A 27,962-nucleotide genomic window follows, 5' to 3' on the forward strand; every position below is an offset into this window, starting at 1 on the left:
CTCTGTCTTTCATCTCTGGAGACCCCCCAAGGTTTAAAGTTATATCTTCTTTTCTGAGCAATCGATATCCATTACGTATAGCTCAGGGTAGCTTTTCCTGGAGAAAGATGTTAATGCATTCTGTCAAAGCCTCAAGGCAGCCACTTCCTTACATAATGGCTTCTGAGTTTCCTGAAAGCCTGACCTTCAGGCAGAAAAGTGATCAGGAAGCTGCCAATCAGCTCAGCCTTCCAATTATTTCTCAGTCTTTGGTGATGATCCATTGTCGTCAAGGGTCCACCATTGAGTCCCAGCAGTCACGCAGGCTGTGGCTTCTCCTGACATTTAAAATCCCTTAGGTGTACCTGGGTGGGGAGGGGTGGGTACCTTCAAGCATCCACGGCAGCAGTGGCCAATCTCATGGATTCCAAAAACTAAGTAAACAAGATACTACAAGATTTAAAAACAAAAGCAAAACTCACAAGAGCCTTCAGGAGACTGGGTTATTTGGGGCTATTGACAAGTCAGCTTCAAGAGGACTGGATTTCAAAACAGAGTAAAAAGGACTTGTCTTTCCAGTTAGAATCTCCAATCAAAGCTTTCAGGCTGCCAACCCCGCTCTCCTCTCTTTTCAGCGATATGCTCTTTATTTTCTCCCTCAACCCGTGATCCTGGCAGACAGGGAAGTTTAGTCTGTCAAAATTCACCCAAAGCTACTTCCTTAATGATCAGGAAGAGGACTTTAACAAAATTCTTAGTGAGTTTGTTTAAAGTCACTGTTTCTGACGACTGGTGTCTAACAAAGGAATGGAATCAGGCTACTTGCTCGCAGATTTAGTTTTCTATGTCGCCTCCTAGTGACCTTTCTAGGAACTTCATTGTTAGGTTATCAGGTACCGAAAGACCTGCCACAGAAGTGGCAAGGAAATGTTTATAAGGAAATGTTTAGCTTTCTTCAGGATGATTTCACAATTTTAGCACATCCAAAGTTCAGTTTTTAAATTCCACAATCACCTATCAGTCCAGGTGCCTTGATAAAAAGGCAGAGTGGCTCTATACCTGGTTGATATTTGAGAAGACAGTCAATCAGTTCTCTGCAATCACATTTATATCCAGGAATTCAATAAACTATGGATAAAAAAACATTGAAAAAAAAATTCGAAAGTTCCAAAAGGCAAAAATTGAATCTGCCACATCTCAGCTCTTATTTATGTAGCATTTACATTGTGTTTATAACTATTAACAAAAGTACTATTTTCCTTGCATTAGGTATTATAAATAATGTAGAAATGATTCAAAGTATACATGTGCATTGCATAAGTGTTAGACACTCCGTCTTGGTAGTCGCTCAATCTTGTCCGATTCTTTGCGACCCCATGGACTGTAGCCTGCCAGGCTCCTCTGTCCATGGAATTTCCCAGGTAGGAATACTGGAGTGGGTAGCTATTCCCTTTTCTAGGGGATCTTCCAGATCCAGAGATTGAACCCGAGTGTCCTGCATAGCAGATGAATTCTTTACCATCTTGTTGATCCTTTAATGGACCGGAACCTGGTGGTTCCAAGCGTAAGAGAGAAAGAGGCTGATATCCCCTGGTTTACGCGGAAAGCCAATAGAGCCCTGTTCTTAGGGCTGGCGCTGCTCCACGTAGGCACCAGGTGCCCTCTCGAGTGGGTGAAGGCGCAGTGCGCCTTCTCGAGAGGGTCTTAGAAGCCCGGGCAAGAAAGTGAGCTCAGCGGGCCTCCACGCTCCGAGGAATTAGCCAGAAATAGAGACAGAGAAAGAGAGAAGGAATAGAAGGAAAGAAAGACACGGGGACCAAAGCTCTGATGGAGCAAAGGTGTTTTAATCAACATGGCGTGGGCATATATACTGTAGTAATTCTCAGCAAAGATAAAGATTAAAATTCCAGACTTAAAAAACATAAGATGACCCCTATCAAAGAGAGAGTTGCAAACAATCATCTTTTACCATTTGGCTCATAAAAAGGAAGTGGGTACTTATCACTGTAATGAGAAATGCCTGGATTCCTCAGCCCCAGGAAAGGCGTGCCTCTCCTCTTATTCCTGAATGTTCAGGAATAAATAAGGGCCAGAGGGTTCCTGACAGATTCAAAACAGCGCAGAGGAAGCCTCCTGTTAAATGTTACCTGACACATCTGAACCACAAGGGAAGCCCATAGGTTACATTGCAAATAATAGGGGAAAAAAAAAAAAAAAAAAAAAAAAAAGGACAACTTCACCACTTTATGTAAGCTACTTGAGCTTGGGAGGTTAGTCTCCCCTGGGGGCCTGGAACTAATCCTCCGCTGATAGCCAAGGAGGACTATAATGGATGCTACTGGGAATGTTGGTTTTGTTTTAGTTTGTGTTGTCATCACTGCAGTCCTAGGCTTCCCTGGTGGCTCAGATGGTAAAAAATCTGTGTGTAATTCAGGAGACCTGGGCTCGATACTTGAGTTGGGAAGGTCCCTTGGAGAAGGGAATGGCTCACTGCAGTCCTGGCAGAACTAATGTAAAAATACACTTGATATTCCTTGGCACCATAACATTTAGATAATATATTGTAACAAATACAGATTTTGATTTATTTTTTCAGAGGATTTTTTTAAAGTGACTTGCAAAAACTTACACTGCAGAATTCATCCCCTGCCCGTCCTTCACCTTTTGACATGTACAGCCACTAGCATCTCTGATCAATTCGACTTCTTTTTATATTTTATACTGTTTTTCCTTGGGGTTCCTGACCCTGCATCACTCAGTGGTTGGAGATTTAGGCGCTGGTTTTGTCCACACTCTGGGAGCCTATAAACTTTGGCCCTCAGCCATTGATCTGCATGTGGGCTGGGGAGCATAGGCAGGGTTCAGCTGGGTTTCACTCCCATCTTGGATTTTCCTCTTTGTGGTGTTCTCCTGAGTACTCAATGCCCAGGCAGGTCTTTCCCCAGTTAGCTGGGAGGATGTGGGAGACGCATCAAACCTACCATGCTTCTCCTATGCCCACATCCTTCTTGTACCATTTCAGGTTGGTTCACTCTCACCCTCCCCGTGATTACAACTTCAGTCTAACTAAGGTGCATCTTTGTCCTATTTGTTTCCTATCAGCACTTTTAAAAATTAATTGAGAAATGCAAATCAAAACCACAATGAGTTACCATTACACGCCAGTCAGGATGGCTGCTATCCAAAAGTCTACAAGCAATAAATGCTGGAGAGGGTGTGGAGAAAAGGGAACCCTCTTACACTGTTGGTGGGAATGCAAACTAGTACAGCCACTATGGAGAACAGTGTGGAGATTCCTTAAAAAACTGGAAATAGAACTGCCATATGACCCAGCAATCCTACTGCTGGGCATACACACAGAGGAAACCAGATCTGAAAGAGACATGTGCACCCCAATGTTCATCGCAGCACTGTTTATGATAGCCAGGACATGGAAGCAACCTAGATGCCCATCAGCAGACGAATGGATAAGGAAGCTGTGGTACATATACACAATGGAATATTACTCAGCCATTAAAAAGAATTCATTTGAATCAGTTCTAATGAGATGGGTGAAACTGGAGCCCATTATACAGAGTGAAGTAAGCCAGAAAGATAAAGAACATTACAGTATACTAACACATATATATGGAACCCTATATGCAAAACAGAAAAAGAGACACAGATGTACAGAACAGACTTTTGGACTCTGTGGGAGAAGGCGAGGGTGGGATGTTTCGAGAGAACAGCATTGAAACATGTATATTATCTAGGGTGAAACAGATCACCAGCCCAGGTGGGATGCATGAGACAAGTGCTCAGGCCTGGTGCACTGGGAAGACCCAGAGGGATCGGGTAGAGAGGGAGGTGGGAGGGGGGATCGGGATGGGGAATACACATAAATCCATGGCTGATTCATGTCAATGTATGACAAAAACCACTACAATACTGTAAAGTAATTAGCCTCCAACTAATAAAAATAAATGAAAAAAAATTAATTAATTGATAATTAATTAAGCCTTGTTGGAATATAGTTGCTTTACACTGCTGTGCCAGTTTCTGCTGACAGTGAACCAGCCACATGCATACACGCATCCCTGCTTTTGGGATGTCCTTCCCATTTCGGTCCCCACAGGGCCCTGAGGAGAGTGCTCTGAGCAGTGTGTTCCTTGTGCTATACAACAGGTTCTCATGGCTGACATATGGTTTGAATTTCTTCTTCCCAACCCACAAGGGCCCACTGAATGTCATTTAAAGAAACGCAAATGCAAAATTAGATAAAAGGTCTGGGAAGCAGCAGCACATGTGATAGGCCCTGAAGAGCCCCAGATTCGTTAGCTTCCAGATAAACCCACCTCTGTCCAGGGCAGAGGGCACTTGACCTAAGTGCAGAGAGCCAGTCCAGCATCTCAAGACACAACATTCCAGGCTGGTTGAGTCTAAGCTGAGGCATTAATAAGGGTTGTTTATTCATGACTGGACAGCAAGACGTTCAGGGGGCTGAGGTAGAGGGCAGAGTTGCTTAGATAGTAGGTCTAGCAGGTGTGTCCATTCCCAGAAGGAGCCTTGACAGCACTCGTGGATTCAAGGGATAGGATTCAAACCTCGGGGAAATGACAAGAGCCAGAAGTATTAGGGCTATGAAATCGTAACCTTTCCACAACCAGAGACAGAACTGTGTTTACAAGGGGACCACTGGTTGTGAAAATGCTTCTGAGTCTGTAGACAGTATTAGAAGAAGAAGATCCCTAGGAAATAGAGCAGAGAGAGGCATTTGAAATGAATATAAAGTCTTGAAGACCTAGGGTGAGTGATATGGACAAGCATGATGAATATTACTTAAAATTAAAAAGAGGCTTAATTGTCAGAAAGCTCCTGGGGTTGTTTAAAAAACAGGGCAGCAGATTAGAAGTCTAGAATGATTATCTAGGCAGGAAGCAATGAAGTGGGAGGACTTAGGGAATTCCAGACATTTATAATTGGAGAGAGAGAGAAATTTGGAAAAAAAAAAATCACTAGAAACTGGTAGTTAGTTGAATGTGGAGCCCAGGACAGAGGAAATGAGTGGTGATGGGGAGTTTTCTGAAAGAGATGTGGGAACAATGATTATTTTAAAGGGAGAATAAGATATCACCAAAATGTATATTGTTCATCAACACATGTATTGTTCAGGGGACTGGAATGTGTGAACATCTCTCCATTTTGTCTATTTAAAAAAAAAAAACAATTTATAGTTGATGTACAATGTTGTGTAAGTTTTAGGTGTACAGCAAAGTGAATCAGTTGTACGTATACATGCATCCACTTTTTCATATTTTTTCCCATATAGATCATTACGGAGTATTGAACAGTTATCTACTTTCATATAAATATGTGTGTATATGTCAAGTCCAATCTCCCAATTCATCCTTTCCCCCAGCCCCGTATCATGTTTGTTTTCTACATCTGAGAGTCTGTTTCTGTAAATAAGTTCATTATACCACTTTTTTAGACTTCACATATAAGGAGTGTCACATACTATTTGTCTTGGACATGAAGATTATTGCTTGCTTTAATGAGGCTAGTGTATACGATATGGAATTTCTCCTTTTTCAAAAATTTACATAAAATGTTTCAGTTAGCATGTTTTGCTTTAAGCATGCATTTATCAGTATTCTTTCTCAAGGAATGGCTTTAATAAGAGTAGATGCCTACTGCAAGCACACTACGTATAAACTGCTGATTCACTGCCATCCTTTGCTGATTTAACTGGCTCCTCCCATCAACCAGTCAGCGTTCCAACAGAAATTCACCAGGAACAACCAGCTTTCTTCTTTCATTTGCAGCTTTTATTTCATTGAATCAGAAAATTTGCATTTAGCTCTTAAAAACTTTATTTCAGTAAATGAAAAAATGATTGCAGATAGCTTGAGCAGTTAAGAAAAAAGAAAATAGAGAACATATGAGAATATGATGAGATGCACCCTTATAAGAAAGAGCTGAAATCATTCCCAGGACAACCCCACATACCAAAGTAATCAACCAGAAATAGAACAGAACTTGCACACTGGAGTGCTCAAACCCATATATTGCAAGGATCTCAAAAGCCCTTCATGGAAATTGTATTTCCTCTCTGCTGGAGTCAACTTTTTGAAAATTTTGTACGTCTATGAGTTTTCTGGCTAGTTCTTAAAGAAGTCTAAAAAATTAAGGAAGTTAGAATTGACTTCTAGGCTTTTTGAATGACCAGGAGAGCTTCATGTCCTCTTTGGCCACCCTCACAAGTTTAAGATTTGGTAGCTGAAGTGATTATTCTTTTTCATCCTTCACTGATAGGGAATGATCAGAACAGCCATTGACCTTTTAATTAAGTAGTGGAATCTGATGCCTCCTGCATGGATTTCCTTGGCATCTCTGCAGGAGAGAACTTTATTTAAACCATAATTAGTGGTAATTATGTCAGGTTCAAATTAAGATAAGTACTTTTATGTTCCCAAAGAAATAACCTGTAATAAAAGATGTTTTCCTTCTTAGACTCAACATTGTAATTTACTTCCAAGTTTTGACTCATGTTTTAAGTAGTTAGATTAATATTTTGTAAGAAAATACTAGTGTAAGTAGACTACTTATGGTTGTATGAAGCTAAAGGAGCATTTAAAAAAGGATAGTTTTTTTTTTTTTTTTTGGTATATTAGCGTGTGTCTAAGCCACAGGTTGTGAATTCTACAAGTAAATGTTATGGAAAGATGCTACTTCTCTTCAGCATGTTCTGTCTGGATAAAAACAGCTGAGAAACTACCAGATATTTGTGTAGCAAATATCTAGGGAAGGTTAAGAAGATCATGCTTCCAGGATCCTCAGCCTAGCCTCGCACAGCCATTTTGGATATCCAGTTTCAAGCTCTAAATAAAAAGAGATGGTTAAAAGTGATTTATTTTCTGCAAAATCTATAAGCATGTTATATTTCAGTGACTCATTTATATCTGCTAATTACAGCAAGCTTTTTACATTCTGTTGTACGACATTTATCCACACTTTCCCAGATCTCCTTAGCCATGGCTAATTAAGCAGTTATTGTAAAATCGACCAGTCTGTCACAAAAGATAGAAAGCCATTTTGTTTTTTAATACAGGAAGGCAAACAGTTTGCTTGCCCTAAGGACCGTCTCTCTCTGCTCTCCAATACGAGGCAGCTTCATCTTTGTGGAGGGGAAGGACTGCTTGAAACCATTTCTGGTGGCTCAGTGGTAAAGAATCCGCCTGCCAGTGCAGGAGACATGGGTTGGATTCCTGGCCCAGGGAAGATCCCACATGCAGCGGGGCACCTAAGCCTGTTCACCACAACTACAGTGTCTGTGCTCTAGAGCCCACGTTCCACCATCAGAGAAGCCACTGCAATGAGAAACCCTCACACCACAACTAGCGTAGCCCCCGCTAGCCGCAACTAGGGAAAAGCCTGCATAGCAGCAAAGACCTAGCTCAGCCAAAAATAAAATAAATAAAATTACATTAAAAAAAGAACAAATTTCTAAAAAACATTTCCTTCTCCATCCCCAAAGGGAAAGTGTATTGGGCAGGATTTCCAGTAAGAATGCTTTCTAGGGAAAACCCTCCTATTAGCCCAGTACTTTGTAGAGACTCAAGAAAAGTCAATGAATGGATGAATGAAGGAATGAAAACAAAAACTCTAAAATGTAGTCAGTCACACAATGCTCTTTTGTCTCCCTTTGGCAAAAACCACAAATTTTTGATAAATTTTCTACCAGTAGACACAGTCATTCAAAATAAAATTATCCCTCAGATTTAGTGAGTTATTGATTTGTAAGTGAAAGTTTTAGCAAAGCAATCAATCATGAAGCAAACTGTTCCATCAGAAAGGATAACTTCTCTATAATTGTTGTTTAGTTGCTCAGTCATGGTGGACTCTCTGCGTCATCTCAATCTCAATCTTTTGATAAGAACAGAGAATCTCTCCGTTCAACGAGTAGGCAAAAAGCACAAAAAGAGCATTTGAGAAGGAGGGAACCATTTGATACGGGAACTTACCATTTTGGCGCTTGAATTGGGATCTGCCATTCCTCTGTGCTCTTTATTTGCAGATTTCTATAGTAAACATTTGTTGTGTCAGGAACTAAACCAGAAGATATCATGCACAGACATACATACACACTCAGACCACCCCTTTTTGATCCATGAAAAACTAAGACTGTGTAGGAATGAAGTGGGCAGAGGTGGGTGAGGGTGGAGTACTGGTTAAGGGACGTTTTATCAGAAATCATGTTTTCTTGTTGGCCTTGCTGTAACTCCAACTGCCAGTGCCACCCTGCCTGTCCAGCACACTCTGAGACCCTTCTGTGTGGTAGGAGGAGTCTGTGAAGCCACAGACTGAACACTCTCTCGGTCACCCCCTTCAATCCAGTGAAGAATGTATAATGAGAATTGCTGATTTTATAGAGATATACTTGATGATTAGCACCCAGCTGTAAATAATACATTTCTATGTGTACTTGAGAATACAGGTGCAGATAAAGACTCCAGTGGTTTAGGTGATCTTAGAGACCCTGTAATCTCTCTCTTCTTTTTGTATCTAAGTAAATGAAGACTTCAGGAAATAAGTCCATCAAAGACACCAGAGATTATGAGATATTGGTGCATATTCAGAGATTGCATGATTCACTAAAATTTCCTGTCATGAATAACCATCTTCTAAAGAAGGCTGAGCACTGAAGAATAGATGCTTTTGAACTGTGGTGCTGGAGAAGACTCTTGTGAGTCCCTTGAACTGCAAGGAGATCCAACCAGTCCATTCTAAAGGAAATCAACCCTGAACATTGCAAAGACTGATGCTGAAGCGCCAATACTTTGGACACCTGATGCGAAGAGCTGGCTCTTTGGAAAAGACCCTGATGCTGGGAAAGACTGAGGGCAGGAGAAGAAGGGGGCAGAAGAGGATGAGATGGTTAGATGGTGTCACTGACTCAATGGACATGAGTTTGAGCAAGCTCCGGGAGACAGTGAAGAACAGGGAAGACTGGCGTGCGGCAATCCATGGAGTAGCAAAGAGTCAGACACGACTGAGCGACTGAGTAAGAATATGATGGTAAAAATTATAATGGAAACCTATAAATCTGAGCTAAGGAAAAATATCTGGGCTCGTTTATTGTAAAGAGAGATGTATTTTACTTCTCTGCTTTCCTACTTATGTAATGTCTCTGTTTTGGCTCCATGTCTCTCATGCATGTGTGTGCTGCTTTAGCTAACTGGCTTCTCTGTCATCAACATTGATTCGGGAAACACACATCCTCAGTTTGTGGAAAGCCCTCTGCTGTTCAAGGTCTCTGGAAACCATCATTCAGCTTTACCCTGAGAACCAGGGCTGGGACTAGAGCAGGGTTAGCAAGGCACTTGTCCCAGGAATAACATTTAAGAGCTACAGACAAACTCTGTGATCATAGCAAATAACATAGTAAAAAACATTACTGTGTTTTTGTTTTTTTTAAATCAGAACTAATTCCCAAGAATTCATGATGAGACAGGCAGTGTTTTAAATAAAGACAGCATCTGTGTACTTACAGGAGTCATTGTACTCCCATCACCGTAATCCCAGCCCTGCCGAGAAGTTCCTATTTCTGCCCAGAGCCAGAGAGCTGTGTTATATCACTGGACCTTTTCAAGGAACTGAGGAGTGGGTAAGTGGCTCCAAGATTATTAGTGACATGGACACAGACTGCACAACTGGCAGAGAGGAGGGACATACCAAAGTGATGTAGTGCGGACTGGAGATGCTGGTTGGAAGTCTCTCCAAGGGCTCTGTGGTTCTTCGCTGGTGAAAAGAGATACTCTTAAGCCTTCAGTTAATGCTCAAACAAATAGGACTATTTCCCATGCCTACAAAATCAATTTTCAAGTCCTCCCTAGAATATAGTCTTAGTAAGTGTGCAAATGTTGAAACACACGGAGATAACACTCTTGCCTAGGTTGTCCTCTTGTGAAGGATGAGTCTAAGAACCTACCTATGAAGCAATCATACTTCTGAGAGAGTGGGAGTTTCTTTGCATGTGTTAGTGCTAAGTTATTTCATACTCTTTGCGACCCCATGGATGCAGCCTGCCAGGCTCCTCTGTCCGTGGGATTCTCCAGACAAGGATAACTAGAGTGTGTGCCCTGCCCTCCTCCAGGGGATCTTCCCGACCCAGGGATTGAACCCATATCTCTGTATGTCTCCTGCATTGCAGGCAGGTTCTTTACCACTAGTGACATCTGGCAAGCCCAGGAGTTTCTTTACATTCTGGCCTAAGTTACCCTTTGTTAAGTGCTGTCTCTTAACCCTCAGTGGTTTTATAATACAATCAGAAAGAATGGTTTGGTGGAAACGGAACTGGGAAGAGGCCTGGGGTACCAAAAATCTAACCAAGCATCATTAATGTAACTGAGAAAGGATCCCAAACACCATCCTTCCCCAAACCACAGTTTTGCTAAGAACTAGCCTTTTGATGGGTAACTAATGTATCAAACAGGCATCAGTTGAATCATTATTATTTATATAATTTTATGACAAATAATACAAAAAGCCTAAACAAGAGACGCAAGGACTCAGACTGCCCTGTACAAATCTACACTTACAACATATCATGCGATGTGCATGTGTGTGCTCAGTCGCTCAGTCATATCTGACTCTTCGTGACTCCATGGACTGTAGCCCACCAGGCTTCTCTGTCCATGGAATTCTCCAGGCAAGAATACTGGAGTGGGTTGTCATTTCTTCCTCCTGGGGATCTTCCTGAATCATGGATCAAACCTGTGTCTCTTGTGTTTCTTGCATTGGCAGGAAGATTCTTTACCACCACGACACCTGGGAAGCCCCATATTATTCTATATGGCTAAATTCACTCAAATATTTATTAAGCTCTTCTTCTAAATTCCCCCATTCAACCAAAATTTTGGATAGCTCTTTGGGATTTTGTATTCTAGAAGTGCAACAAATATGCCCCAGGTGCTATGTGAACCTCTGGTAACTATTTATCATTGATCATGTGGTCAGAGGATGAGATGGTTAGATAGCATCACCGACTCAATGGACATGAATCTGAGCAAACTCTGGGAGGTAGAGGCTTCCCTGGTGGCTCAGATAGTAAGGAATCTGCCTGGAACGCAGAGACCCTGGTTCAATTTCTGGGTTGGGAAGATCCCCTGGAGAAGGGAATGCTTATCCACTCCAGTATTCTTGCCTGGAGAATTCCGTGGACAGAGGACCCTGGTGGGCTACAGTCCATGGGATCACAAAGAGTTGGACACGACTGACTATCACCAACAGGGGCTGGTGAAGGACAGAGGAAACCGACGTGCTGCTGTGCATGGCATTGCAAGGAATCAGACACGACACAGTGACTGAACAGCAATAAACGGTCAGACTACCTTCTCCCGACTACCTTCTCTGAGAGTGAAACTGCTTTGCATATTAATTTAAAGAAAATGCAATTGGGAAAGTTACTGCAACCGTGCATGAGGCATAGTAGACAATTAACAGACATTAAGTGCTAAATATATACAAACACGGGGCTAAGTGCAGTTACATACAGCTTCTTATTTAACCCTGACATTGGCATCCTGTGTTTCCATATCAGAAAATCTCAGTGTAAGCTTAAAAAATTACCACACAATATTTTCTGTTCATCTGAGTGGACAATGAAGACTTGTTTCTTGGGGTCACTATTATCATAATAAAAAGTAAGAATGGATAAAAATGATAAACATCGTATTACCACAGAAGGAGTTTACAATCCTGAGTAAGAGAAGTTCAGTAAAAGCCTTTCTACTGTAATGTCATACATATGTCCCTCAGGGTATGGTGGGAGCTTGTTCTATAATTCTGTACAGTAAAAAGCACAGGACTTATGGGAAATGGAGAGTTGGGGCAAGATCACTAACCAAAAAAAATTCCTAATTTAAAACACTAACACCATTATATTATCATTGGCATTTGCATCTATCAATAATCTGTTCATACTTCCTTCAATAAATAGGCGCTTGTGGGCAGTTTCATTGGTATAATCTTATCACCAAATTTTCTTCATTGGTTAATTTTTTCAAAGGATACTTTTGTAGCTTTTTAATCAGCACTCACACTCTTTTTCTCCCCACTGAGCCAAATACATTGGAAATCATAACTATTGTTAAAGGTACTGAACAAGCCATGACTTGCTGGGATTTCTCCAGGATTGTCATTTTTTTTTTTTTTAAATTTCTATGGGTATTATTTTAATACGCTTTCCCTTTAAAGTAAAAAGATACACAAAGAAATATATGAATAGAAAAGTGTTGAGATGGGTGAATTTTCACAAATGAGCACATCTGTGTAACCAAGCCCCACCAAGATCAAAAAAGGAACTTTACTGCCAACCTCTATCCCCCCAAAATCCACTCTCCCCTGTGATAACAACTACCCTGACATCTAACATCATAGATCAGTTTTGTCAGTTCGAACTTATGTAAGTTGCATTGTACAGTTTGCCTTTGAGTTTGACATGTTGTCTAACAGTATGTTTGTGGTAGTAATACATCACCTACAATAATATGTTGTAAACATCAGTAGTTTGTCCATTTTTCCTTGTCTGTAGTGTTCCATTGTATGAATACATAGTGAAATGTTCACCTTTTTTGTTACTAGATATTTGTTTTATTTTTGCTTCTTGTAAATAATGCTGTTGGAACATTATTGTTGATGTTTTCTGATATGCACGTGTACCTCTTTCTGTTGGGTGTATTCGTATGACCGAAATTGCTAGATTACAGGCAATGTGTATGATCAGTTTTAGGCCATAGAATCAGTTTTACCTACTGGTTGTATCGTTTAAATTTTCATTAGCTTTTATGAGAGTTTTCACTCTATATATCCCCACTAACAATTGGCGTTGTCATCCTTATTCATTTCTAGTCATTTCATGGGAAAATACAATACAGATAAAAAAACATACACAAAACAGATTCGTGGCTTAATGAAACATTTAAGGTAAATACTCTTGTAATTACTAAACTGATTAAGAAATTTCAAGTTTCCCATCATTACTGCCACCCACTTCCTACCCATCTAAATTAACCACTTTCCAAACTTAAGGTAATGACCTCCTCCTTGCACACAATTATACTTTCACCCCTGAATATTTATCTCTCAACACTATACACTGTACATTTTTAATTTTTATGAGAAAAAGGCTTTTCCCAATATTTTTCTGCCACTGATTTCTAATAGAATTTTATTTTGAGGACATATTTTGTATGACACCAACTCTTTTAGATTTATGAAGACTTGTGGAGGTTTACATTTGTAAAATTTTCCAGCTGTGCACAAATTAGTATTTTATTTAACCAACATATTCTATTCAGAAATAATGTCTTGACTTATTTGAATCCTGCCATTCTTTCCTTCCCTACATGTCAACAGAAGGTCATTGATGTGGAATCATGTTAGACTATTCTTCTACATTTCCCACTTCACTTAGCTTAGGGATAGTTCACTTCAAACATACATACAGCTACTTTTGCAATTGATTAAAACTGCTGCAATCAATTTTTTCTTACATGTAGAGGATGAATATCAGATAAGATGGGCTCATTCCTTGTCTGCTGCTCACCACCAAAGTATCCTTTATTCTCCACTCCTAGGCTTTCTCGAGGTGGGCTGTCAAGAAGGAATTGAATATTGATACCAGCTATAGTATGGGAGAAGCCTGTGGTTAATAGTAAATCATCTAGAAGATTTTTAAAAGACTGATTGATACTCATGTGACACTCTATAACAATTAAATCTGAAGGAGGAACCAAATTTAGTGTTAAAAAAAAAAAAACCTTGTAATTCCAATGTGCAGTGAAGTTTGGGAACCATGGGGCTAACATTTGAATGAGAATGAAGTGTGTAAAAGCTCAACTTGTTACACTTTTACTTGGTCTTCAGTAAGAGGCTTATACCTTCTTCCCACCAAATAATCTTTGTGGCTACAAAGTTTATATTGTCTAGGTAATGGTCCCCTTCAACACATAAAGATTACAGACCTACCTTTGAACTTGCTTCAGTGTAATACATTTTTTGTAACGAATTAGTAATATGACAACCACAACACCAAAAATAACCAGGACAAGCACAACCACCAGGATGGAGATATCTGTAACATTAAAACACATGAGCTTCAGCCAAGACATCAACCTTGGAACCATGGAATCTTAACATTTAACTGAGAAGTTACAATTATGTTTCTGTCTTCCTTGAAGGACTTTAATTCTACCCTCCTCTGTTTTTTTTTTTTTTTAATAAAGTCAAAGACCAGAACATTGTACAAATTATTATCTGTATTAGCAATGGACACGCCACCCAAGATTCCATTATGTTTAAGAGAATCCCAGTTAGTGGGAAAATTTGGATTATCAGTGATTAACTGACTATAGAAAAGGCCTTACTGGGTTAAGGATTCTTGGAGGAACTAATCCACATTTAACTGGAAGAAGATACATTCATTTCAGATTAATTGTAGTAAATTCAAACTTGGGTATTTAAACATTAACAATAAGAAAAATATCATACAAATCCATACAGAAATACAACACATGTGTAGTGGACTTGTCATATAAAGCAGAAAGTATTCTCACTGGTGAGGTTTCTGATATATGCAAGATATTATGTATATATACTTTGTTGTTTTATTGTTCAGTTGCTAAGTCGTGTCCGACCCTTTGTGACCCCATGGACTGTAGCCTGCCAGGCTCCTCTGGATTTCCCAGGCAAAAATACTGGAGTCAGTTGCCATTTCCTACCCCAGGGGATCTTCCCAACCCAGGGATCAAACCCATGTCTCCTGCATTGGCAGGCGAAATCTTTACCACTGAGCCACTAGGCAAGCCCCTATATATTTTTAAATGATTATTATTTATTTATTTTTTGGCCACAGTTCACAGAATGCAGAACTTCCCTGACCAAGGATCAGGGAAGGATCAAACCTATCTATGCCCCTTTCAGTGGAAGCACAGAGTCTTAGCCAGAGGACCACCAGGACGTTCTAAGATAGTATGTTATTCCGGGATGCTCACTGGTAACATTTAAGGTTTCCTCCCATTCCGCAGATGCCTGAATTCCCTCGCACTGACACTCAAGGTCACCATCATCCACCTGGAAGAGCCATCAATCAAATAATTCATCACATGACTGACATAAAACTTGTGTTTTCCACCTCATTCAGCTTAGCATTCACACACACCCAAAATACATACACGCACACACTCATGAACTTTTTACTGATTAATTAACGAATCCAAAATCAAGGTTGGGAAAAATAAGGCAATAAAATACAAGGAGCAGCTATCTTTGAAGATGGTCTTGGAGCAAGAGAAGGATTCTGACAAATCTGAAACTGAATGAACCAGATGGTTTGGCTTATCTTTCCAGAAGCCATCAATCTTATTGAATGAACAGCTCTTGCTAAAGTTGGGCATATCATAGCCAAAGAGAAGACTTCAACTAGATTTAGTGAGATAACATTAATGTGAAAAAAAAAAAAAAGCAGTGGCATAAATGTCTACTTCATCAAAAAGCATTGTGTAATGGTTAAGGACATACACTGTTTCTATACCGAAAGCTCAGCTTTTCCTTTCATAGAATATCAGTGTGATTGCTTCACCATCTCTAAAAGAGGGCATAGGAATAGTACTTATCTTTTAACGTGATTATGAAACTTTTACAATTTAATATATACATAAAACTCTTGAAAGAGTACAACTCTATACAAGTGTTACTGATTAATTTGGCTTAGGAAAAATGTTACCCACAAAAGCAAACTGCTAGATACTGCTAGTATTGAACAGTGTCAAAATGAGTGAGAAATTTGTTGTTGCTTTTTTGTTTGTTGCTTGTTTGTTTTTCTCAAAAGCTTTGGGCTAACGTCAATACTGGTATAATTTAACTGTAAGAGAAATGATGATAGATGCAACTTTTTTAAAAGATTCTTTTGGAAGTAGATCATTTTTAAAGTCTTTATTGAATTTGTTACAATATTGCTTCTGTTTTATGCTTTGGGTTTTGGGCCAAGAGGCATGTGGGATCTCAGTTCCCTGATGAGGGATTGAACCTGCATCTCTTGTGTTGGAAGGTGAAGTCTTAAAGTCTTAACCATGGTCTGCCAAGGAAGTCCCAATAGACCCAACTTTAAACTTTTGGTTTAAACTTCATACATACATAAATTACTTGGTTTCTAGATTACCAGTCCAATGACAGGACATATACTTGCAATATTGGCATTATCTATGTATAACACTTGGTTTGGCTCTTTGGTTCAGTATTATAAATGCATGAAAAAATATGGATCCCAAATGCATATTTGATTTAAAAATCACCATGCATACATATATACATATATACACACACACTCATGGGTGCACCTGTACTTATACACAGGCTCGGGAATGAAGTCTTATGCAAACAAGTGACTGGTAAGACGTCAATTTAAAAAGGAGTCAAACCTTACAGAATTTTCATTGCACTGAGCAGAGCAATCAGTTGAATTGTAGGCCTTTTCAATAGTCACACATTCACCACTGCTGCACACCTAGAAATGAAGTCACCAAGATCAATTAGAATTACTCACTCAGAATTTGCATCATTTGTCCTAATGAAAAACCACATATAGAGTCTTCTGTGGAAGAGGAAATCTTCTATAAATGTTAAGTGGGTATTTGAAAAAAATGCACTGTACAGTCAAATATTGTTATATACAATTAATCATGATAATTAATTATGATAATAAATAATTATGATAATTAATCATGATAATGTCTATGTCCTCATGACTTCTTCAAATGTTAACCTATCAATGATTCTACCATTGTAATTGCAGCAATTTCTTCTATTATTTCTACCACATTTTCTTCTAATTTGATAAGGATCCATGTTTGTTATATCATAGTTGCTAGCTGGGCATTTTGTCAATATCCATTAATCTTATTATTATGATTTATACGTATCAATTTTCTTTTAAATTATGCTTTTGGGGGGGTAAGTTTTATGACCAAATTACTGTTTTGTTGCTCTAGGTTATTACATGGCTTATCTTAGCTCATTTATTTGCAAAGAGTCAAACACGATTAAGGGACTAAACAGTTTCTTTATCTAGAATTCCTATTAACTCTGTATCAGATTTCTTAGAACTGCATTTCTTACTTTAATTCACTTTCTTTTCTTTTTAGAAATTTCATCTTAGTTTTCTTTTTTAAGAAGAGTAGCTTTCAATTTACTGATTTTTTATAGTTTTGATTCCATGGCTTACTGCATAAATTGCATAAAAGCAATCATGATTCATTTTGTACTCTGAAGGCAGTGCTTCTGGATTGCAAATTGTATCATTTTTATAAATTTAGTACCCTTTTTAAGAATAATAGCATGTTTTACTTTTTAAATTAATTTTTAGTGGCACATAGTTGCTTTATAATGTTATGTTTATTATATGTTATATGTAACATATATGTTATGTTTCTTCTATGTTGCTATATAATGTTATATCACGTCATATATCCATTAAAATATAAATTTAATTTATTTCTAAAGGTTTTTCCTCTTTCTAAAAATGTATCACTTTCACGGAAACTGTCATCTTTGATTTCTCAGACTGTCTCCTTTGTTCACCATCCTGGTTTCTTTCATGTATGTTTTTTAGTCTTCTTTCCTTATGTTTACAGAATGGGTTTTCTATATACATGATTAAACACTGAGAAACTTTGTTTTAAAACCCATGCTGACCTCTTTTCAAGTATTTCAGGTTCTACCAAAGGAAAATACTGAGATGTTTCTTACTTTTATTTTGCAATTTTGAATGTTTACTAAAGAGATAGCTACAGAGACCAATTTTGAGCAATTCTGTGTGAGAGAACGAACCAACGAATTTCCTCTTTTCTCTACTCTTATTCTCTCTGCAGTCTTATTTCTCTCTTACTTTCTCTTCTCTTTTATTTTTCATCTTTTTTTTTCTTATCTATGTTGTAAGTTCCTAGTATAACTAAGGAAAAGGGCACCTAGGTGTAATGGCATATGTTTGCCCTATTTTCCTATGCCAAATGAAACTGACCCAGAAGGAATAACTACTAAGAGAAACTAGAATGCTTTTAAGGCATTTGAAGTTCCTCATGTCTAAAAAAATAGTAGCTCAGTGTAAATATGAAAATGACAAGTTCTATAAGTAGTGTCTTTGTGATAACTCTATAGACTAGCGTTTGCTATGCATGGATTCCCTTATGAGGAACTGGTTCACGAACTGCCACTATCAAAAGTGGTGCACTTCTGTGCTGAGATTCCTCTTGATGGATTTAGGTCCTAAGTGTGGTGGTGGTACCTGCTCACAGTGTGTTTGCACCATCACCAAACACTCCTTAACAACTGCTCCCCTTTCAGCCTCTCTGCTGAATCCCAGTCACTCTACGAAGGGGACCTCATACTTTTGCTTGATACCTCTGGCTGATTTTCCCTACCTGAAGTGAACAGAAAACTATTTGGTATTTTCTTTAAACTGATGCCTCATACACTCTGTTATTGAAAACTCTTGACCTTTCTAGATGGCGGTTGGTACACAAACAAATTTTCATAACTGTTAACTCTTCACCATTTTTATATTTATTTAGTCATTTTCATGAGGTGTGTAGCTCAGTTGTGTCCGACTCTGCGACCCATGCACTGTAGCCTGCCAGGCTCCTCTGTCCCTCTATAGTTAAAATTATACACTTGAAATATGAAATATAGGTCTCTATGAAATTATTAACTTCTGATTCCTTTTTTATATGCTGAATTTTTACTTTCCAATTAATTTTCTGTCTCATTATATGAATGATACTGTAATGTTTGTGGGTGGTGGTGTAGAGAAGGGGAGCCATGTCATAGATACTTTTCAGTTTCAAAGTTGCTGATTTTAATACGGTATTCTATTTTTCAAATACTCTTGTGCTTATAAACCATGATGTGCTGGCTATTGTTTTTAGTATACATTCTCAAGTCTTCACCTAAGAGTGGTAAAACCTTCCCAAACTTAGCTTCATTTTACCTGTTCAACTTAGTTTCCTACCATTTCACCTGGAACTCCAATCACACTAATGCTGTCAGTTACCTGGATATGCCATATGTTATACTTTGTACCTTTGTATATTATGTAGGTATGTCTTTTTAAAAAAGCATTTTCTCAAACCATGAACAAGATGAAAAGACAACCCTCAGAATAGGAGAAAATATTTGCAAATGAAGCAATGGACAAGGGATCAATATTCAAAATATATCAACAACTCACGCTACTCAAATATCAAAAAACAAGCATCCAATAAAAAAAGAGCAGAAGACCTAAACAGACATTTTTCCAAAGAGGACATACAGATGACCAACATACACATGAAAATATGCTCATCATCACTAATTATCAGAGAAATGCAAATCAAAATTACAATGATCTATCACCTCACACCAGTCAGAATGACCATTATCAAAATATACACAAGCAATAAATACTGAAGAGGGTGTGGAGAAAAGGGAACCTTCTTGCACTATTGATGGGAATGTAAATTGATACAGTTACTACAGAGAACTGTATGTAGATTCTATAAAAAACTAAAAATAGAGCTACCATGTGGTCCAGCAATCCTACTACTGGGTATATACACAGCGAAAACCATACTTCAAAAAGACGCATGCACCCCAATATTTATTGAAGCACTATTTACAATAACCAGGACATGGAAGCAACCTGAATGTTCACCGACATAAGAATGGATAAGAAGATGTGACACATATATACAATGGGATATTATTCAGAATAATATTTAACAGGAACAAAATTGGGTCATTTGTAGAGATGTGGATAGACCTGGGGTCTGCCATACAGAGTGAAGTCAGAAAAAGGAAAACAAATATATATTAATGCATATATGTAGAATTGAGAAAAATGATCTTATTTGCAAAGCAGAAGACACAGATGTAGAGATCAAACACATGGACACCAAGGGGGAAAGGAGGGAGTGGAATGAACTGGGAGATTGGGATTGACATGTATGCAATATTGATACACTATATAAAATAGATACCTGATGAGAGCCCGCTGTCAGTAAGGGGAACTCTGCTTTCAGTGCCCTGTGGTGATATCAATGGGAAGGAAATCCAAAAGAGAGGGGATGTATGTAAATGTACAGCTGATTCATTTTACTGTACAGTAGAAGCTAATACAACGTTATAAAGCAACTATACTCCAATAAAAGTTCGTTAAAACACAGAAACATGTCTTTTCTCTTCTTCTGTATGTTGAAAATGTTCATAAAGTTGAAGCTGAAATGTCTCTCATTCAATGGCATCAAGAGATGCCATTCCATGTTCTCTAAGAAAAGTCAGTCACTTCCTTTGGACTCATACACATTGATCACATCACAATGAAAGCAACTGAGTTGAATTGTAATGATGCACTTGAGTTAATCTAAGAAATTCTCAAGTACACACATCTTTACATCACCTGTGTCCTGCACAGATACTGGCATTGTAGTACATGCCCAGTAAATACATCTGAATGAGTAAAATAAATGAAGACTGTATGGCTACTTCATAGGCAATTAAATTCAAACATTAAGTCTATAATTTCATTAAGCATCTACTGTAAGACACTAATTAAGCACATTTGTAACATTTACATAATTGGTATAAAAATATTAAAATGAATATTTATTTATTAAAACGAATAGTGTTGTTGCTACGCTGCTTATTTAAAAAATGTTGCAGACTTTTTTTCTGTGTTCCCAAAGATAGGCCCTCTGGGGCCAATTATGGGATCCAGTGAAGTTTTAAGTGACTGAACAAGAAGTTCTAATAAAACAAAGGGCATTCATCTTACCATTCCATCGCCACATTTTGTGCCAGGTGCAACCAGGCCAAAATCCTTAGATTCATGGTACAAATAGAAGGTTTTGCATTCACTGGTATTCTGTTTCAGATGCTTCTTAAGGTGGTAGATCTTCTCTTCTCCAAGGACAAAAGAGTGATGCCCACCTGTGCAAAATATCTTTCCGCATTTGATATCTCTGAAGGGAAGCAAGAATATTGGCTCACACTTGGGACAAGAAATAGGACTGCTAGAAACTAGGCTGGCAGTGGAGTGGCCTGCTTATTTTTTTTTAAACTTAGGCTTGTCAGAGCCCAGGAGAGGCCAGGTAAGCCTCTGGACAAAGTCCTGACCCTGAAAACTGAGATGAGCAGACAAAGATACTAAATGACTATATTTCTTTATGACACCTAGGTAATTCTCATAAAGCAATATTAGCTCAAGCTTATAGGAGAATATTATTAGTAATTTGGATAAGCATAACTTGAATCAGTGGCATATTGGGCACCTACCGACCTGGGGAGTTCATCTTTCAGTGTCCTATCTTTTTACCTTTTCATACTGTTCATGGTTTTTCAAGGTAAGAATACTGAAGTGGTTTGCCAGTCCCTTTCCCAGTGGACCACATTTTGTCAGTGACTCATCTGTCTTGGGTGGCCCTACATGGCATGGCTCATAGTTTCACTGAGTTAGACAAGGCTGTGGTCCATGTGGTCAGATTGGTTAGTTTTCTGTGATTGTGGTTTTCAGTCTGTCTGCCCTCTGATGGAGAAGGATAAGAGGCTTATGGAAGCTTCCTGGTGGGAGAAACTGACTGAGGGGGAAACTGGGTCTTGTTCTGATGGGTGGGGCCATGCTCAGTAAATCTTTAATCCAATTTTCTGTTGACCAGTGGAGCTGTGTTGCCTCCCTGTTATTTACCTGGGGCCAAACAATGGCAGAGGTAATGAAGGTAATGGCGACCTCCTTCAAAAGATCCCAGCATGCACTGCTACACTCAGTGCCCCCAACCCTGCAACAGGCCACCACCCACCCATGCCTCCACTGGAGACTCCTGGACACTCTCGGGCAAGTCTGGGTCAGTCTCTTGTGGGGTCACTGTTCCTTTCTCCAACAGGAGATGGCAAGAGTGAACGGTGACGTTTTAGGAATCTGCAAGTTAAAATGGAGTGGAATGGGTGAATTTAACTCAGATGATCATTATACTTACTACTGTGGGCAAGAATCCCTTAGAAGAAATGGAGTAGCTATCATAGTCAACAAAAGAGTCTGAAATGCAGTACTTGGATGCAATCACAAAAATGACAGAATGATCTCTGCTCATTTCCAAGGCAAACCATTCAATACCACAGTAATCCAAGTCTATGCCCTGACCAAGAGTGCTGAAGTTCAATGGTTCTATAACGACCTACAAGACCTTCTAGAACTAACACTCCAAAAAGATGTCCTTTTAATTATAGGGGACTGGAATGCAAAAGTAGGAAGTCAAGAAACACCTGAAGTAACAGGCAAATTTGGCCTTGGAGTATGGAATGAAGCAGGGCAAAGGCTAATAGAGTTTTGCCAAGAGAATGCACTGGTCATAGCAAACACCCTCTTTCAACAACACAAGGGTAATCTCTACACATGGACATCATCAGATGGTCAATATCGAAATCAGATTGATTATATTCTTTGCAGTCAAAGATGGAGAAGCTCTATACAGTCAGCAGAAACAGACTGGAAGCTGACTGTGGCTCAGATCATGAACTCCTTATTGCCAAATTCAGACTTGAATTGAAGAAAGTAGGGAAAACCACTAGACCATTCAGGTATGACCTAAATCAAATCCCTTATGATTATTGAGTAGGAGTGACAAATAGATTAACGGAATTAGATCTGATAGACAAGAGTGCCTGAGGATCTATGGATGGAGGTTCATGACATTGTACAGGAGACAGGGTTAAAGACCATCCCCAAGAAAAAGAAATGCAAAAAAGCAAAATGGCTGTCTGAGGAGGCCTTACAAATAGCTGAGAAAAGAAGAAAAGTGAAAAGCAAAGTAGAAAAGGAAAGATATTCCCATTTGAATGCAGAGTTCCAAAGAATAGCCAGGAGAGATCAGAAAGCCTTCCTCAGTGATCAGTGCAAAGAAATAGAGGAAAACAATAGAATGGGAAAGGCTAGAGATCTCTTCAAGAAAATTAGAGCTACCAATGGAACATTTCATGCAAAGATGGGCACAATAAAGGACAGAAATGATACGGACCTAACAGAAGCAGAAGAGGTGGCAAGAATATTAAGAAGAGGTGGCAATAATACACAGAAGAACTATATGAGAAAGATCTCCATGACCCAGATAATCAGAATGGTATGATCACCCACCTAGAGCCAGACATTCTGAAATGCGAAGTCAAGTGGGCCTTAGGAAGCATCACTAGGAACAAAGCTAGTAAGATGATGGAATTCCAGTTGAGCTATTTCAAATCTAAAAGATGATGCTCTGAAATTGCTACACTCAATGTGCCAGCAAATTTGGAGAACTCAGCAGTGGCCACAGGACTAGAAAAGGTCTGTTTTCATTCCAATCCCTAAGAAAGGCAATGCCAAAGAATGCTCAAACTACTGCACAGTTGCACTCATCTCACATGCTAGTAAAGTAATGCTCAAAATTCTCTAAGCCAGGCTTCAACAGTACGTGAACTGTGAACTTCCAGATGTTCAAGCTGGATTTAGAAAAGGCAGAGGAACCAGAGATCAAATTGCCAACATCTGTTGGATCATGAAAAAAGCAAGAGAGTTCCAGAAAAAATCTACTTCTTTATTGACCATGCCAAAGCCTTTGACTATGTGGATCACAACAAACTGTGGAAAATTCTTAAAGAGATGGGAATACCAGATTACCTGACCTGCCTCCTGATCAGGTCAGGAAGCAATAGTCAGAACTGGACATGGAACAACAGACTGGTTCCAAATCAGGAAAGGAGTATGTCAAGGCTGTATATTGTCACCCTGCTTATTTAACTTATATGTAGAGTGCATCATGAGAAACTCTGGGCTGGATGAAGCACAGGCTGGAATCAAGATTGCTGGGAGAAATATCAATAACCTCAGATATGCAGATGACACCACCCTTATGGCAGGAAGCCAAGAAGAACTAACGAGCCTCTTGATGAAAGTGAAAGATGAGAGTGAAAAAGTTGGCTTAAAACTCAACATTCAGAAAACAAAGATCATGGAATCTGGTCCCATCACTTCATGGGAAATAGATGGGGAAACAGTGGAAACAGTGGCTGAATTTATTTTTGGGGCTCCAAAATCACTGCAGATGGTAACTGCAGCTATGAAATTAAAAGATGCTTACTCCTTGGAAGAAAAGTTATGACCAACCTAGACAGCATATTAAAAAGCAGAGACATTACTTTGTCAATAAAGGTCCGTCTGGGCAAGGCTATGGTTTTTCCAGTAGTCATGTGTGGATGTGAGATTTGGACTATAAAGAAAGCTGAGCAGTGAAGAATTGATGCTTTTGAACTGTGGTGTTGGAGAAAACTCTTGAGAGTCCCTTGGACTGCAAGGAGATCCAACCAGTCCATCCTAAAGGAAATCAGTCCTGAATATTCATTGGAAGGACTGATGCTAAAGCTGAAACTCCAATACTTTGGCCACCTAATGCAAAAAACTGACTCATTTGAAAAGACCCTGATGCTGGAAAAGATTAAAGGCAGGAGGAGAAGGGGATGACAGAGGATGAGATGATTGGATGGCATCACTGATTCAATGGACATGAATCTGAGTAATCTCTGGGAGATGGTAATGGACAGGGAGGCCTGGCATGCTGCAGCCCATGGGGTCGCATATAATGGGACATGACTGAGTGACTGAACCGAACTGACTGAACTTGAATCAGGACATTAAATTTTTTTCTTTCTTGCATAGTGCACATCAGTTGATTCTCATTTAAAAAAATCTATGAAGTTGCTATTATCATAACCCCCTTTTCACAGATAAGGCAACAGTTGGAAATAAAGTAAATTAAGTGTACTTTTTTAGAAGTATATTTAGAAGCAAAGTTGAACTTGACTCTAGGTTTTTATTATTGTTGCATTCAGTACAGATCTTGTTTGGGAGAGTATAGAAACCATGTCATACATCATAAACAAACCCAGAATATGGGTTTAGCACATGTGTTTTAGAAATTGGATCTAATATTCAGTTCTCCCATCCTGTTTTCAATGTCAGCATCTATCATTCTTTCTTCTGATGACTTTCCTTCTCTCTTTCTCTTTCCCCCTTTTCTACCTATTTCCCCCTCTTTCTCTTTCCTTCTATCTCTCTCTCTTTTTTGTAGTTTCTTCCCCTCCTTTTCTTCCTAGGAATCGTAAATCTTCCCATCCTTCCCTGCATTCCATGATTTTCAGTTACAAAATACAGAACATAAAAACCAGTTAATTCCATCAGGGATGTGTGGTCTCTCCCTTCTTGCTCCCCTTTCTTTCTAAAAATCAAATATATTAGTCACTCAGTCATGTCCAACTCTTTGCCACCCCATGGACTGTAGCCCACCAGTCTCCTCTGTCCATGGCATTCTCCAGGCAATAATTCTGGAGTAGGTCGCCATCCCTACTCCACAGGATCTTTCTGACCCAGAGATCAAACCCAGGACACCTGCATTGCTTGCAGATTCTTTACTACTTAAGCCACCAGGGAAGCGCTCTCTTCCTAATCTCCTGAGTGAAAAAGAGAGACTGTTGGCTGTCAGTGTAAAAGCTGTTCTGATTTTGCAAAATGCTTTGAGAGGGCACATGCTTTTCTTTACAAGGTACTTACTTTTCTTCACAAGGAATTAATATGCGTCCCTTGTTTTTGCAGTATCCAAATTTATTTCCAATTGTATTCATCTTGTAGCAAATATCAGAACTGGCTTTCGCTTCTGGGATCCAAAGCAGTATGATAAAAGTAAAACAATGACAACATGATTGTGACAAATCATAAATTCCTTACTTTTCTAATGTCATTGAAATTTCATTGTCACTTACATAGTAGTGAAACAGAATGGGAGGCATAAATAATTTTAAAACTATCTTATTGCCTCAGGAGGATATTTTAGGAAGTAATATGGATATAAAAAAGAAACAAACAAACCTTAACCCACATACTTAGATAGTCAACTAATGTGTGTGTGTGTGCGTTCTTAGTTGCTCAATTGTGTCTGACACTTTGCGACTCCATGGACAATAGCCCGCCAGGATCCTCTGTCCATGGGATTCTCTAGGCAAGAATACTGGAGTGGGTTGTCATTTCCTACTGCAGGGGATCTTCCCAACCCAGGGATTTAACGTGTGTCTCCTACATCTCCTGCATTGACAGGTGGCTTCTTTACCACTGAGCCACCTGGGAAGCCAGTCAATTAATATTAGAGGTAAAATCAATGAATATTAAAGGTATTATTTAGAAAGGTGCCAGGTCATATCTGCCATAAATGACATTATCTCCAATCTTGCCCCCCAAATTCCTAAAGGACAGTAACAGAGAAACAGCGCTATTATCTTTACCCATCATTCACTGCCACTGTCTCTTACCATGATCAAACAATTCAGAGCACTGATCATCCCGGGTGGGACAGCTCCCCATGAAGCAGTAGCCTTTTGCGTTCTTGCAAGGAAATCCATTTACTTGGAATTGGTCCTTAGGACACCCTGAAGAGTGACCAGTGCACCTCTCAGGAAAATCACATTCAGTTTTTGCTGGTCTGCATATAGACCCTGCTTTTTTCAGCTGTGGAAGAAAAATGAAGAGATTGATTCTTGGGCATCCTTAGGCAGGCAAGGAAGGGTCAGTGAGTAGGAGGAAGTAAGTAGGTTGACCCATTTAATTTAACTAAAAGAAGTTTTAAGGATGGGTCATGAGATCATGATTTCCTTCTCCTTTCCACTGAGAATTACTATCTTTATTGGCTTGTATATAATTTTAGGAATGACAGGCTGGTGGTATTGAAATTTGGATTTGGAACAGCGGTGGGGCAGAGTTGGAATGGTTATAAAATGGGGAAATGAGCTTGTGTTCTTCTCATCTTGCCTTCTTCATTCCTTCATCCCTCTCCCCCAGCCCACCATACACACAAAACTGGGAACCCCTGACTATATATATATGTTGACTTTCATTTAGAGAGGGCATGACATGGAAGTATTCTCTCATTTAGTCATTCAATATGCATTTGATTGTGCTGGGGTTTTGGAAAGATTTGAGGATGAATTAAACACACTTCCTTTCCTTTTTTAGTTCATGATCCAGTGGCATGAAGGAAGAGTCAGTGAACCCTTGAACAGAGGCATTTGGGTTTCTGGTCATCCTTCCTAGGGATCTATCTCTAGGTACTAGTTACTATCGCTTCCAATTCCAATAAAACAATTTTCCCTGTAAGTTCACTGAAGTAGGGGGTGCCATTTCCCCCCTCAGCTAAGGTGAAATAGGCTAGTAGTCATTGAAAAAAGGACCAAAAATAATGTTGGTTGTATGACTCCATTTCTAAAATTCTAAGCACTGCTTACCCACTTCTCCACTTCCCAAACCACAGCACAGATCAGGGTTTAAAAGTCAGAGCATTTCAGAAGAAGCTCTATTGGGTACCAGCAAATCTGGCTGCAATCTGGGGTTGGTAATGTAAGGTCACTCAGTGATCAGACAACTCTTTGGTTCTGTGTATACTTAATAAACTGAAAACAGAGAAACCCAGTCCTAGCAGAGTCTCTTACCTGGCAAGACTCACAGCATTCTCCTTCAGCACAAGTAAACCCTGGCTTCAACATGCATTTGCGTGCATCACAGCAAGGATTACTGCAGTCCTGGCAATCATCAGAAATGCAAGATCAGAAGTGCTTTGTACTTTGGCTCCTGTTTAAAGAGTTCATTTACTGTGTTTCTGTGGAACTTAGCCTTAGTTATTTTTCAGAGTTCAGTTTAAATGCATGGTCCTTGATGGTGATAAGTGTATAAAGGCTCCTGCTTCCAACCAGTGTCTGGGACTTTTACTTTGGAGCTGTTCAGTACTCCACAGCTAGTGAATTCTCACAAGCCCAAAGTTTGTGACCTTTTTGGCACCAGGGGCCAGTTTCATGGAAGACACTTTTTCTATGGACTGAGATTATGAGGGATGGTTCAGGATGATTTA

General features: G+C 39.2%; 1 protein-coding gene across 1 annotated transcript in view; it reads right to left on the reverse strand.

Annotated features, from left to right (window-relative positions):
- Positions 1-6,724: 6,724 nt before the first annotated feature.
- Positions 6,725-27,962, reverse strand: part of ADAM7 (ADAM metallopeptidase domain 7) — a 46,220-nt gene continuing 24,982 nt past the window's right edge. Inside the window, exons 13-22 of the mRNA XM_043927887.1 lie at positions 27,547-27,636; positions 26,374-26,569; positions 25,622-25,724; positions 20,825-21,011; positions 16,445-16,525; positions 15,015-15,093; positions 13,990-14,095; positions 13,515-13,614; positions 7,983-8,039; positions 6,725-6,839 (exon numbers count right to left, since the gene is read on the reverse strand). Of these exons, the coding sequence (XP_043783822.1) occupies positions 6,795-6,839; positions 7,983-8,039; positions 13,515-13,614; positions 13,990-14,095; positions 15,015-15,093; positions 16,445-16,525; positions 20,825-21,011; positions 25,622-25,724; positions 26,374-26,569; positions 27,547-27,636 (1,044 nt within the window). The 3' untranslated portion in view covers positions 6,725-6,794. The remainder of the gene's footprint in view (positions 6,840-7,982; positions 8,040-13,514; positions 13,615-13,989; positions 14,096-15,014; positions 15,094-16,444; positions 16,526-20,824; positions 21,012-25,621; positions 25,725-26,373; positions 26,570-27,546; positions 27,637-27,962) is intronic.

The sequence above is a fragment of the Cervus elaphus genome, chromosome 16, assembly GCF_910594005.1.
Source record: "Cervus elaphus chromosome 16, mCerEla1.1, whole genome shotgun sequence".
NCBI lineage: Eukaryota > Metazoa > Chordata > Mammalia > Artiodactyla > Cervidae > Cervus > Cervus elaphus.